This window comes from Pithys albifrons, chromosome 5, assembly GCF_047495875.1.
Source record: "Pithys albifrons albifrons isolate INPA30051 chromosome 5, PitAlb_v1, whole genome shotgun sequence".
Taxonomy (NCBI): domain Eukaryota; kingdom Metazoa; phylum Chordata; class Aves; order Passeriformes; family Thamnophilidae; genus Pithys; species Pithys albifrons.
In genome coordinates this window covers 22,236,335-22,251,070 of record NC_092462.1, presented here as the reverse complement: position 1 = coordinate 22,251,070, position 14,736 = coordinate 22,236,335, and the positions used below count along the sequence as shown (strand labels likewise).

At 44.7% G+C, this 14,736-nt stretch overlaps 1 protein-coding gene across 2 annotated transcripts in view; it reads left to right on the top strand.

Moving 5' to 3' along the window:
- The window catches only part of UNC5C (unc-5 netrin receptor C), a 258,693-nt gene extending 245,286 nt beyond the window's left edge, over positions 1 to 13,407 (top strand). For both annotated transcript variants that reach the window (XM_071555887.1, XM_071555886.1), the window contains 4 exons: positions 2,105 to 2,254; positions 2,489 to 2,653; positions 6,362 to 6,540; positions 6,772 to 13,407. In XM_071555887.1, coding sequence (XP_071411988.1) covers positions 2,105 to 2,254; positions 2,489 to 2,653; positions 6,362 to 6,540; positions 6,772 to 6,937 — 660 coding nt within the window. In that variant the 3' untranslated portion in view covers positions 6,938 to 13,407. The remainder of the gene's footprint in view (positions 1 to 2,104; positions 2,255 to 2,488; positions 2,654 to 6,361; positions 6,541 to 6,771) is intronic.
- Positions 13,408 to 14,736: the final 1,329 nt, after the last annotated feature.

The following is a 14,736-nucleotide window of genomic DNA, read 5'->3' as shown; positions in this document are numbered from 1 at the left end:
CAAAAACCCCCACCCAATGTAATAATTTGATAGCTAAAAAGAAATCCAGCTGATTTGTTCTGTTTATTCACGTGTAGCTCTGAGATTGAGGTATGTGACCTGTGCGTGGCAGTGTGGTAGGGGCTGAGCCTACAGGTACATGGTAACAGCTGCCTCCCACAGGTGGGGGCAAGCAAATGACTTCAGGCTGTAGCACAATGGCATCTCCACTGCTGCACACTAAGTATCTTCAAAAAAAACCACCCAAAAATGGACACAACATGCTTGAGATCTCTCAGTTATTTAATGCATATGTTTCCTTTTATTGAAGGAAGGCCATAGCTCAGACTGAACACCATTGCTTGCCTGTGTGCCACTAATGAGGAGGCCCAGGTTGTGCCTGTTCTGGTTACACTGATGGTGGAGTGATGCCTCACACAGTACCCTCTCCTAGGAAGGGGATAAAGGTGTAAGTCCTGCCTCCTCAACACAGGGCAAGCAGTTCAGGTTTTGGCTCAGGACAACACAGAGGTGCCACCCAGGGGGATAAGCATTTCCTTAAAATGTCATAGGGCAGGAACCAGCCATAGTATTCTGAATTAATGATCTCAGCAGCATGGGAGAAGCATGGGCTACTCAGTGTCCTCCAGCTGGACTATGTGGAAGAGCTACTGTGGCTGAGGTTGGTTGCCAAAAGTGGGATATTGAGATTAGACACCCAGATCTGGTGGGAGAGGTGGTGCAGCATCACACCACAGTGTTTTTCCCAACAGTAGTGCAGCTTCCAGAGCAGCTTCTCAGTGCCTATGCCCCGCATGCCTGAAAGGTGGCATCTGCAATTTGCTCACGCAGTGACATGAGTCATCTTCTGGCCCTTCCAGGGAGTTAATTTGGACATAATGAAGATCGGTAGTAATCAGATAATTGCTATTGATTGCTCCTTAGACATCTTGATGAAGTAATTAGGTAGCACTGGAAAGAAGCTGGAACTGATTCATTGGCATAACCTTAATCTGAAAGGTTTCTTGATTTTGTTTCTTTTCCTCTAATGGCCAATAAAAAAACATTGTTTTAGCTTCAGAACCTGCCAGATGATGGGATAGGGGCTTTTCTTATATGCTAACTAGCTCCCTGAATGTGGTCAGGAGTAGCTTAGCTAAAATAGAGGCTCCTTTATTTGGCCTGGGGTAGTATCCTGGTTTTGTGTGCCCAATTACTCCTTGAGCATTCTCACTCTGTGTGTGATTGTCTTTGGCCACATGAGACTGGTTGGTTGCTTGGCTCTTTTAATTAAATATGACTGAGATTGTCTGTGTTGGTTTCTGAGAAGGCTCGTGTAGGTCCTTTGTACTTGCTTCTCCCATGTGGTCTACAATTAGGCTGTTTGTAGGCAACATTCCACTGTGGTCTTATTAATTACAGGCTTATATTTATTTTTAACTTCAGAAAATGACCAGACTCTTGGCTTGCTAGCTTTTAATTACATGATCAATATTTCAGTAACCCTGAGACAATGTATTCATATGTACAAAATGCTCCATCACAGTGTCTTGCATTGTTTCCATACCATTCAGTTTGGCAGACTCAGCTTAGGCATCTCTTATGTCTTGTACCACTCCATCACAGAACACCTTGTCAGGAGGCCACAAGCTGATACCAGGGGTCTGCACAGGTACCATATCAGCAGGACCTACACAAATAAGACTTTCAGAAAACAGAGTAGCAAAGCTAACATTAGATGTCCAGTTTGATGAGCAATGAAGAAGATTGATCTATTTCTGTACTCAAACAATGACTGTATGCAAAGTCTGTGCATTCCCTATAATAGCATGTAATTAAGCTTCTGCTTAAGGACATGCAAAATGACACTGCATCTCCCAAAGGAGAGATGCCTGCATGCCTGCTGGGCCGCTGCTGTATGAAGGGGGTGAGGGGGTTAACTCCAATCCATTAATGCAGTTCCAGTTCACAGAGAAACACAGTTATGTGCAATGGCGGTGTATTTTTTTTTATCTGTATTACACAAGTTACAGTATCTACAGCAGACAATCCTGAGGACTGAGAAGACCATTGTGCTGTCTTGATGAAACCTGACCACTTTCTTCTTTTTATCCCAATACTGCAGGAGGTTTTGCAGCTTGAGCGGCAGATGGGTGGGCAGCTTTTGGAGGAGCCCAAAGCTTTGCATTTTAAGGGAAGCACTCATAATCTCCGTCTGTCCATTCATGATATTGCCCACTCTCTCTGGAAGAGCAAACTGCTGGCTAAATACCAGGTGAGCAACACAAAACATTCACACTGGATCCTGGCAGTGAGGCTTAAAGAAATACTGTCTCACACAGGTGTGTTTGAAAAACACCAGGTGCCAGGCTATAGTCCCATGAATATCTTTTCCCCTGGACCATTTGCAGCCACAGTAACATGCAGCCCACAGTCTCTAGTCATATAGTATCCATGCCTTGGTGTCACGTCCTTCCCTGACTATACTTTATTTACTTCTCTTCTGCAGGAGATTCCCTTTTACCACATCTGGAGTGGATGTCAGAGAAACCTGCACTGCACCTTCACACTGGAAAGGTTCAGTCTAAATACCCTGGAGCTGGTGTGCAAACTCTGTGTGCGGCAGGTTGAAGGAGAAGGACAGATCTTCCAGCTCAACTGCTCCATTTCAGAGGTAAATGACATTTGTGCAGTTTTCTACCCAACTCAGGAATATGGGAGGGCTAAGGAGGTATAACTTTTCCCACTGCTACCTGTTTAGTGCTTCGCATTTTCCTCCTGACTGCCAAGATGGACATAAAGAATGGATTAAATAATTACTGCTGAATTTTCATCCTTTCTGAAAGGGTGAATCTCTCCTTCAAGGAAGGGAGAGTAGCAGCCTCGGTGTCTCTGCTAGTGCCACCTTTTTGTGTCTCTGTGGTGGAGCTCTTGGCTACCATTCCCTAATGTGTTCCATGAACCACTGTGTGGTCCTGTTTCCTGGTAGTGCATGAGACCCATCATGCCAGACAGTTCCCTGGAGAGAGAGAAAAGAGAATAGGAAAATGCCAGTGCCATATGTTTCACAAGCTACTCCACTCTGATCCCGTGTAATAGCTGCTGTGCAACAGGGAATATTGAATGGTCTGGTTGCAGTAAACTTTTCTCCTCATATTTTGCTACTGCTACAAATCCTGACTGTTATCTTTGGCAATTTTCTTTCGATGGCCGACACTATTCAGTAGAAATTTTATCGTAAGTTTGGGAACATCTTTGCCAGCGCTATGTAGCACCTGGAGTATTTTTGTTCCTTGGGGCAGTCAAGTTGGGACCAAGACCAAGTGACACATTCAGGTATGAAGTGGCATTGACAGTGAATGTGCTGGTGGGTTTTATTCCTGGTACCGTTGGCAGCTACGAGAAGCAGATCCTCAGGCAGCAATTACTGGTGGTTGACTTTGGGAAGGGCTGTGAGACCAGAGACAAAAGTTGCTTGTGCTCTAAGGCCCTGACATTGTGTGCCATTACCCAGAACATCTGCTTGGTTAGTCGGTGTAAAGTTACAGATTCATCTGGGGACTACACAGCATTAAGGACAGATGGTAAAACAAGCATCATAAACAATTACTGTAATAAGTGCTGCATTGAGGTAATCACTAATTTAACCTCACAGAGAAGAGAAAGAACTGAAAGTAACTTTAATGAAATGCAAGTATACGCTATAATCATCTTCAGCTGGTTGTGTGTATTATAGCCTGGTAATAGATTCAGAGGGAACAGGATAATATTCCTGTCTTTGCTGTGATCCTATCCATCAAGAATGAATAGAGGGAGTGAATAATACTGCTTTCAAGGCTGTCTCCCGCAAAATTGCTCCTTGTTGTTGACACCTCATGATGTTCCCAAGCCCAAGTAAGGGGCAGGAGACCTTGGGCTGCTAAGAGCTGGTATATAGGGTCAACTAGGAAAAAATCCAAAAACTCAGACATTTGAGGACAGGTCACCTGGAAGTGTAATAGCAGCAACTTGGAAACCAATGTGTATGTCTGTAAAAGCATGATAAAGACATCAGATCAGGCATCAGGAAACCTTAGCTGTGGTGCCTCACGTTTTTTTTCTGAGGTTATGCTAGTGGCACTAGTGGTCCAGCTAGTGGTTAGGCATTGCAGGACTGTACTGGTGTCTTTCTTTATTGCTGGATCTGCCTCTCTGCCTCTGTCACCCAGAAGTAAAAATACAGTGACATAGTTTCCTGCATCTTCCCTTTATGGGCTTTCTTTTTAGTTCTCTGCAGAGGATATAAGACTTCTGCAGATTAAATTGTCTAATACTGGCTTTTACAGTGTCTGCCACTGGGACTTCAAAAATACAAATACAATGAGTGCCAAAACATGCACATTTGCAAAGCAGGAGGAAGACTGCAATAAAGGTCTCCCACCATTTGTTTTTGAAGCCCTCTTTTTATCTCATGATATTGATAATCACACAGAAGAGCCACAGAGCAATGCCACATTCACCTGGGCTCCTTCTGCAGCAATGCTGAAGCACCTGAGGCAGCAAGCCCTGAGAGTCAGGGCAGTGCTTGTGTCCTTTGTCCCAGAATATAAAGAAAATATTATCTGTCTGTGATGCCACCAGTTACTCCCCTACTGCTGCTTCTGACCTCCCAGTGCAAGTGAGCCAGCAGGCAGGAGCAACTGCAAGTCATTTTGCCCACTACTAGGCAGCCTCTGCTGCCAGGCAGTTGGGCAATAACTCATTGCCTGAAGCAGTGGGGTTGGGACAGACAGTCTGTGATGCAGGGCCTTGGAATTCAAGTACAGATGTCACAATGTCACACTTGCAATGTTAACTGAAAGCATTACAGTTTATTCCTTGGTTAGAAATTTCACTGGTTGCCTAAAATGCAATTTCTAAAAAATAAAGAAAAAGGCCAACAAAATCATATTTATAGAGTGTAAGAAAATTAATTGGTGTAGATAAAACAATGGAGGCAAAAGATTTAATTCTGTTCATTGCTTAGGGACGCTGGCTCTCCCTTTCCTGTCTTAAAATACATTTTGGGGGGTGAAACCAAAGACTGGACATGACTGTGAGCATCTCCAACAAACTCCTTGGGGAGTTTGTGTGGCAACTTAAACCAGGTATTAAGACAGTTTCAGGTATTACAGGGCCTTCCCAACAGCCAGTTTGACACAAAGCAACATGACAGCTCACAGAGAAGAAAACAAATTGACATTTAATGACAAGTCTTTAGTATGGGTGTTTTTGGGTCCCCGGGGCTGTGATCTGGCAGAGAGGGAGAAGGGGAAACATCTCCCTTGTTTCTGTCTGGAAAGGAGACAAAATTGAGAAATAGATTGAGACGTGTGAAGGCAGAACCAGCCATGCCTCATGATTTTTCCATTGGAATCCAGAAGTGCTGCACATGGGAGCAGCATCCCTGTTGCACCATTCGGCAGCCAGTTGATGTTAGTGAGGTCTGGTGAGGCTTTCAGCCACCCTGGAGGACCTCGCTGTTCCTAAATGAACACAACCATCCAAATTGACCAGCTGCCATTGTCCTACCAGTTACCAAGCCTTTGGGTGCTGAATCATACCAGGCCAAGAAAAAGACAAAATCATTGCCCAGAAGAGCCAGCTGCTGTTATTCCCAGCAGAGCCATGTTAACAGCGGTGTCATGGGGAGTCTCCCACATGGGAGAACCACATCAGAGAGAATCAGCACCATACCTGCAGGGTCAAGCTGGCTTTGGAGGTGACTTTTTCCTTGAAACACTTGCTGCCACGCTGCCTTTGAGCACAGTGCTGGTCTTGGGGACTGAGGGCAATGGCTGCCCCTTCCTGAGGGCATGCATTTGATCTATTTCCAGCATAGAGTTAAAGCTGCATAAAAATGAGGAATCAGCTTGTGCCTAGAGTGGTATTAACTGTCTGTGGTCTGCACAGCATCAGAGGCTTCAGAGAGCATGGGTGCTGCCAGAGGGATGTCAGTGGTATGAGCCTGGTGCTGGCTTGGTGGGGCCATGGGGGTTTTGGAGGGATGCTGGCAAGTTTGTCTTCGTCAGCCCAGTTCTCCTCCGGTAACAGCAATTTGCTCTGAAATGTGTCAGTGTGCCTGATCTTTCATTATTTCCAGTAAGTGATTAATTTGGTCTCAATTTTGTCCAGCCATAGTAATCTTCACCATAAAAAAAAAGGAGGGGAAAAAAATCTTTTGTCTGCCCAAAGTTGATTATAAATATTTATCTTTTCAAGCTGACTAACCTGAATGCTTGATTAGCAGAGGGCTGCAAGTAAAAGCAGTGAGTCTCGGAGGATAGAGTTCTACAATTTTCTCTGCACTCAGGAACAAAACTGATGGGTTGTGTGAGCTTTTTTCCTGTCTTTCCAATCTCAGGAACCTACTGGCATTGATTATCCTGCCATGGACTCAGAGGGCACCATCACCACCATAGTCGGGCCCAGTGCTTTCAGCATCCCCCTCCCTATAAGGCAGAAGCTGTGCAGCAGCCTGGATGCCCCCCAGACCAGAGGCCATGACTGGCGGATGCTGGCCCACAAGCTGAAACTGGACAGGTGAGCAAGGGCTCCTGGGCATGGTTGGGCAGTGAAGCTCCTGGAGAGGTATGTGCAAAAGGGTCCTTCTAGGTGAGTGAAAGGGTCCCTCTAGGTGTACAGACTGATCAGACTGATTTTCAGGGGATAAGCACCTTGACAGCACCAGCAACAAGGATGAGTTGAAATTATAAAAATTCAGGTAGTTTTCATGCAGCTCAAAAAAATGAGTTTCCTTTTGGCTCGTTGCAGGTACTTAAATTATTTTGCTACGAAATCGAGTCCCACCGGGGTGATCCTGGATCTCTGGGAAGCCCAGAATTTCCCTGATGGCAATCTGAGCATGCTGGCAGCAGTTCTTGAAGAAATGGGAAGACACGAAACAGTTGTCTCTTTGGCAGCAGAAGGAAATTACTAATGCAGCCTTGGCGTGAACAGGAAGGACAGACGCAGAGAGCGGTAATGCCCTGTTATTGCAAATGAGAATTGAAATGAAAACCCAGACCGATGAGTTACACAAGAGACATTTCAGAGAAGAAAGCAAGCAAGCAAACAAACAAAAAAACCAGCCCTGACCTTCACACGTGCTCTCCTTGTACATTATCACAGGATCAAAAAGAAATCATGCAAAGTTGTACCTTGAAAATATAAATCAACTTAATGTTCCTCTCGGCTTGGCTGTACACTGCTTGGTACAGGATTTTACAGTTTCCTAGGAAACGCTTTTTATTGCTATCCAGATATATGGATAAACTTTCTTAACAATCCCAGTTTCTATGGATGTTGTTTACATCAAATTCTGGACAGGGGTAAGGAGACTGTCCATGGCTCTTTATATTTTTTGTTTAAAGCCATTCTAGACAAGGCTATGGACAGTTTGTTGTGGCTATTTCAGCTTATTGGTTTCTGGTGAATTCAGATTTTGGCTACAATTCTGCACATTGGTTGTCTCACAATGATCCTCCTGTCATTGTTCTGTTTCCTAGACCTACTTGTTAAAAAAAAAAAAAAGATAATCAGGGTTTGAGAGGTGTGCATCTGGAAAGCAGGTACTCTGGCTGATAAGCAGGAGCACATAATGTTCCCTTCCTTCCCCAAGGCAGCCCCACTGAGTCTGTGTGGAGAATACCTATAAGACAGTGGAGAATGCAGAATCCGAGTTAATTTTCAATTCACACCCTTTCCACCCCTTTGCTGTATGAGGGGGCTGGATATGCAGCTCAGAGTGGTTGGGGGTAGGGTAGAGAAAACCAGACAAAAATAAAAGAGAGAAGTTGCTATGATAACATTTTAATGATTAGTATCTAGTGCAAGGATTATAATGACTATTATTATTACCATTATTACTTTATTTCTATTTTTGTCAGCAGCAGAATGAATCATTTCTCATTTTATGGAACCTGTTGTCTCTTTCCTGAAGGTCTTTTAAGACATGTCGCTCTGTATGCCATCTGTCCTTCCCTTTGTCAGCCATCATACTCCTCCTCCAAAGTCCTCTGCCAGCCCACACAGGTTGCTCACCGCATGATAGCTTTGCTGTGCTTCATTTCCGATGCAAAGGCAGTATAAAACTGGTGACACTCTACTGAAGTCACTGATTTGCACTCACAAAGTATCTGACCCAACACCCATCCCTGAGATATTTTGCACCACCCTAGTGCTTCCAGGTTGCTTCAAGAAGCAATCCTGTCCCAAGGTGGCTGTGAACCAGACAGCCTCCCACTCCAAATACACGTAGATCACTGTTTCATGACCACAGGTGCAAGCATGTGTAGTCACTGACATTGACCACCTGATTTGTGCATCCAAGGTGGGCCTCCATATTGTTTGCTTTGTTGTGTAACAGTCTAAGAGCCAGCAGCTCCTGTTTGTTCCCCACAGAGCTGCAGGTACTCATTCTTACTAAAATCCATCACCTCCAGTAATGTTTGCCATGGTTGTGGCTACTGACAGTCCCATTCTCTGCTGGGCCATTTCTGTGTCAGATGCACTTGGTGAATGTCCACAGATATTCCCAGGCTTTGCTGCAACCAGGGAAGCCTGTGTCATGTGGACCAGTGTAGGGCAGTGGAGTGGTGAAGTTGAAATCCCATAAACTGAAGTTTGCTTGCCTAGGCAGGGAATTGCAGGTCCTCACTGAATGACCAGGGTACATTTGTTCCTCTTCAGCCATGTTCCTCTCAGTTACCAAACAGGTGAAGTGGGAATTTTGTAACAGGAGCAAACCAAACATATTTTATGTTCCGCTCAGTGAAAAGACTGACTGTTTCATGCATGACAATGCATAGAATTGCAGTAGTTTTACTGGCAGACTTGTCCGTCCTCTACTTCTGGCACAAAAAGGCTTTCTTCTGCAGCCTGTCCACTCCAGATTTCCAGCCAGGCCCTGGTTATTGCTTTTGTGCAGACATGCATGCCCCTGCCTACATACATATTCCCACTCCATATGCTTCCCAAGACTCAAGTTGGCTTGTTCTCTTTTGTGGTTTTGGTTTTGTTTTTCCCAGGGCTTTGTAGATTGTGCCTTTGTAGGCAAGTTTGAAAATGTCATTGGTCAAAATGAAAAGAAAATTTAATTTGACCTTTTTTCCATTTGACATTTCCACAGGCTTGGCACCTTTTTTTTTCTCAACTCCCTGACCAGTAAGCAAGGTCAATCAAAACCAGCAGGGGTTTGATTGACCGCCGGGCAGCAAGTGCAGAAAGTTCCCTTTCTTGTAAAAGGTAACTTGGCAATTTGCCAAATAGCATTTCAGTCACAACTGGAGACATCCATTGTAACTTTCAACATCTCTGTGTGTTTTGTCTGTGTAAGCCCCATCTTTTAATGTGGAGATGCCATGGGCATCCTTTCAACAAACAACCATCTTCTTTTTCACCTTGGATGTCTGATGCAGCCCATTGCAATGCTAATGGATATTCTGCTTTCAACTTCTGGAGGTTTGGAGTGGGGCTTCCAGCTCTGTCTTTTCTCCATATATTTTAATCACCTTGGAGCACTAAAAGGGCTTTTAAAGATAAGTCTCAGCTTTTTTTCCTCCTGTGCCATTTTCAGGTCTAACCAATTGTATTTAGTTTGTGCTCCTTCACGTTTCCTATGTGTCCTTCCAGCATGACTCTGCACCCAAGCGGGGGCACATGAGTTGAACTGTCCTTCCACCCTCTCCCCTCTTCAGCTCAGTCTGTGTTGGCTGATGCCCAGGCTCACTGGTACTCCCCAGCTCTTAGCTTTTGCTAAGTGTGCAGCTTGTGCACCCTTCTTACTGGAGTCATGTCATAAGGTGTCTCATAGTTATCTGTATTACTTTGAGTTGATGCTCCTTTTGCCAACTCTCTGACCTACATTCTCATGCCTCCTGCAAGAAAAACAGATGAACAACTTTCTTAAAGTGTTCCGGGACATCTTCTTTTCACGACATCACAGTAAAAGAGATTTATTGTGAGGAAAAGTGCATGCTCTGATTAAGAGGAACATCTGCAGAAGTGGCTGGAGGTCAAGAACATAACCGTTCATCACTGAACATGACTAGGGGAGCAGAAACATTGTCGCTGGGTGGTGGAGCTGCTCTTCTTCCAGCCAAACTGCTCAGAAACCTTCTGTCACCTGCTTCAATCATGGGCTGGATGGTTTCCTCGGCACCTGCTCCATAAGCTTTTGCAGGGTCCCAGTGTGGCACCATGCCCGCTGCCTCAGCCCCGACAGGACAGGGAGAAGCAGAGCAAGGTTCCTCCACAGAGCCACACCAGCAGCTCTACTCTCATTCTTTGCCCCTGCTGCTAAAGCAGGTCCCACTTCACCTCACACTTTCCTTCATTAATTTTGCTCAGCTGTTTCTTTTTTTCTGGGGCTACAGTAGTGGCAGGGTGTGCATTGTAGGAGAGGGCTCTGGCAGGGGCTGGTGGTATTCACCACTCAGCATTCCCATCTGCTGTCCCAAGGAGGGAGGGTGGGAAGCAAGGGCAACCAGATCCGCTCAGGATATTTTCTGTGGGAGAAAAACCAGCAGCAGTCCCTCTGCCTGGATTGCATGGACACAGTGCCATCTCGTGGGGCTGAGCGCTGGTTCCCATCATGCCGCTTCCAGCACAGGGAGCAAAATCGTGCAGGAAAAAAAGGCTTTCCTATGGGGCGGCTCTGACAAAGACGTTTGGCAGACAGAACAGACTCTTTAAAGTTGTTGTAACATTTTATGTCAGGCAAGCACATCTGCTTTAAAAGAAAAAAAAAAGTTGCAGGCTTCTTATCCTCCAGTTATTACTATTTTTTAAAATGCTTATCCTTTTAGTTGTTCATTTTTGGCTCTGTACCAGAGCAGTCTTGCTGCTCTTCACACCATCTCTTCATTACATGTTGATCACTAGCACTATAAATAGTATATATATTATAAAAATATATATAAAGTATCTACTGACTTCGAGGAAAACCTTTAATTTCCAAGTAAGAACCATTTATCAGAGGCAGTCTTTTTCACCTGACTTTTTTTTCTTCAGTTCTTCTTGTGTTGTGTTCTTGTAAAGTTGACTGTCAGTGTATAGGGTAATTTTGGGGTTCACTTAATTTTTTTTCCAGAATTTCTGATCACAGTTGATCCACTGTATCTCACTAAACAGTGCAAGACTTAAGTGCTGTTTTACTGAATCTGGAAAATTTTGCAGCAGTAAGGGTCTCTTGAGTCAAGATTTGCTTCCATGGGCGACCGAGACTTTTTTCTGTCTCGCTGGCAGAAATGCAAACACTCATGAGATATGTTGGAGTCTGCATTACCCACAGAGCAAAACATATCTCTTTCTTGGGTTTCTTGCTATTTCTGTTGCTTACGTATAGAATAAATGTATTTACATGCTGTAAGCCCGTCATTGTGGACAGTGCCCTAATGTCTTGTATTGCTGCCTACAATGATTTCTGTTCTCCTTTTCTTCTTCTTTTGTGGATGGGGGTATGGGAAAGGGAGCGGTGAGGACCCTTAGACCACTGTATGCTCTAGCCAAGTAGTTGCCACAGCTCTGAGGTTAATTTTATACATGATGATACTGTTAAGGTTGGCTTGTTTGGTTGTTTTTAATCTCATGTCCAGGGCAGTTTTTAAAATATTTTACTGGTATTCAGAAGTAATTTCAGATATTACTCTGGCCGTCATCTGCAAACTGTTTGCAGGCTGGCTTGTTAATACCAGGCGGTACAAACATGTGAGTGGGTCATGAATGGAAACCAAACCTTTGGCCCTTCTCCCACAAGGACTCCAATAAGTTACTGACTTTAGAGTCACCACCACCATCCATTCCTAGCTTTTGAGTGAAACGTGGAGTTCATAAAATGAGGTGCACTGAAGATTTTTAAATGGTGAACCCTGTATCTCAGATAGCCTCTGCAGTGGGAATTTAACAGAAATGCCAAGTGTGTGTGTATACAGACAAAGAAGAGACAACGAAGGACGCTACTGCTGGAGGCTTTTAGTTCTGATGTTAGTTACAGGCATCCTCTTATTACCAATTTTGCTTGGGAAAGTCAAAATTCAATGCTAAATATCACTGCAAGGTCAAATAGGCAGTACATCAAAAGCCAAGAGTTAAAACAGGCAAGTAACTGGAAGTGGACTTGAACCAAAGCCACAGAAATGAGCCCTCAAGTTTGGTAGGTCAAATTCCTTGCTTGAATAGGAGTAAATTTAGTTTATTTACTTACTTGTCCTTTAAGCTTGACACCTGCTTCCTGAAATCTGAAAATCCCTTTATCTGAAAGTCCTTTCATGAACTCTGCCTCTACAAAAAAGCAATGATGATAATCCAGAGTTCCCACAAACTTCTATCCTAAATAGGTATTTCACATTTTCTGTGGTGCTGGTTAAACGCATTTTGTACTGGTTCAATCTCCTTGACTGCTTACAAAGACATTAATTGCCACGAGTGCTGCACCCTGGGCCTGCCCTCTTCCCCCAAAGCTTCCCATGTCATGGCATGTGAGCAGGTTCTGCATGCCTGTGAAGAAGCAGGATGTAATCAGGCAGAGCCCTCCCACAGTGGGGAGGTAGCTCTCTGAGCACTGGCACTCTAGTCTCCAGCTGCCAGCTTGCAGCTGATGGGACAATAGCCCCTAGATGAGAAAACCTTGCACAGCTCTCAGAGCTTCTTTGGCTGCTGCCCGCTGGCTATTGCTACCACTTGCCACTAAATTTGAGAGCTTGCAAAATACAAATGAAAAGCAAAATCAGTCTGGAAAGTAAACAAAATTAGGGAGGAGAGGCAAAACATTTTTTCCCATAGACCTTCCAAGGTACCTTGCAGAAACACCCAAGCTGAGAGCCAGTAAAATACTTCGAAGCAGGGTGCATAAGGCAGCTGAGACAGAGAAGTTGTGGCATTCCCCAGCATTACTGTTTTCACACATGTATGTGGTAGACTTTTTTTGCTAAAACATATTCTGTTTGTTATTGTTGATAAGTGAGAAAAAAAAGTGAACATGGTATCTTTGATAATTTTCCAGCACAAAGAAGGAGGGCCCATAGGAAATGAAACATCTGTGTGTCCCAGGTGTATTACATTTCTCCCTCCTCTTCCCATGTCACAGCTCTACCAGGGTTCATGGGATTTGTTTTCTTTGCTATTCCAATCTGGAGATCTATTTTGGTTTTGATTTCCCTATTGCTGTATCTTCTATGCAATTCCTTTTCTAAAGACTGACTGACTACAGGAGAAGTGCTAGCCATTGCATTATTTGTATTGCTGTACAGTGGAGGTGTGGTTTACTAGTTCTGAGTGTGCCTCTTACCCCCCTCCCTTTTTCTCCTTCCCTCTGTTTGTAAATGCCTGCATTTATTCTGTCAGCCTGACATGTACAAAGTGTAAGAAAGAATTTTTAAACAGGTAATAAATTATATTTATAAGCAACTGAAAAACTACACCACTACCTTGTGTTTCATTGTTTAGTTGCTGGAAGGTTGGATGGGAAGTGGAGTCTTTTATTTAGTTTCTTAAAAAAAACTCTCTAAAGAAATATTACTCCAGGTAAGAATACCTTGTGATGCCCTCTCCTTCAAAAGATACGCTTCATGACATCCACATGGCCATGCAGGCCACTGCACTGCATAAATCCTCATGCCTCCCCATGCTGTTTTACCCCAGCTGCTACAGGGGAGCTCACCACAAACAGCTTTCCTGGGGTATGCATTTTGTGACCACAAAGGCGGAAAAAAGCAACAGGCAAGAAAATTTGCCCTTTGCCAGAGAAGCAAAATAAATGCCACTTGGGGAAGGTGATTTTGCCCATCAATACCTGCTTATGTCATCCACCTTGACCCAGGTGGATACAATACCCAATCACTGATATTCACTCTTCTTGCACCTGCTTCCTGCTGTCAGACTAGTTGTTTCTCACTGACTTTGTTAGACCTGTTGGGCTCAGTATAAAACTTCTGGGAGTGCCAGAGGCAATTCCCCAGCACAGCTGCATGCTGCTTCTCCCGGCTGGGGTGTGGGGGGTGGCAGTAAGGAAACAGGCATCTCTTACTGCCAGCCCCTTACCTGCAGGTCAGCTCCAGGCTGAGGAGCCCATCCTGCTCGTTATGGTGGTGATACAGGGACATGGGTTCTGCCAGAGGCAGCACTATCCCATCACATCGTGTCCCATCCTCTGGGGGTGCAGGGTTGCCTGCCAGCCCTTGGCCTCTCCCGCTGTGCCATGCCAAGGAATGCTCAGCCCTTGTCCCCTTGCACGCCAGTCTCACAGTGTGGTAAAGAAACATACTCGCTCAGCAGCTCTGCCTGCAAGGGGCTAGCCAAGGTTAAGTCCAAGCTGCAGCATTCCACCAGCATATGAAGCCAAACAGCACACAGCCCAAAGCCAAGGACTTGAAGACAAATGAATCTGCCAGGTTTGCGAGGCCCTGCAGTCCAGCTGGAAAAGCATAGACCTTTAAAAAAACCATCCATGGCATGCTTGGATTACAGCAAGCTATTCCCAAGGTGTAAGGTACTTTTACTCTATCTTCCTCCCATTACAGTTTTTAATGTGAGCTCCATGGCAGGCAGAAGACAACTGCTCAGGCTGTTCTCTCTGAGCATGGGACAGCTAACACTCCTCAACAAAGTGTATCACTGACATCAAGCTGCTCCATTTACCATGCAATCTCTGCCTGCTGGTTCCTGTAATTTATTTGCTCTCAACAGGCTTCACAGGGGGGTCAGACACAGCCAGCCCCACGGTACCAGCTCACGAAGCTG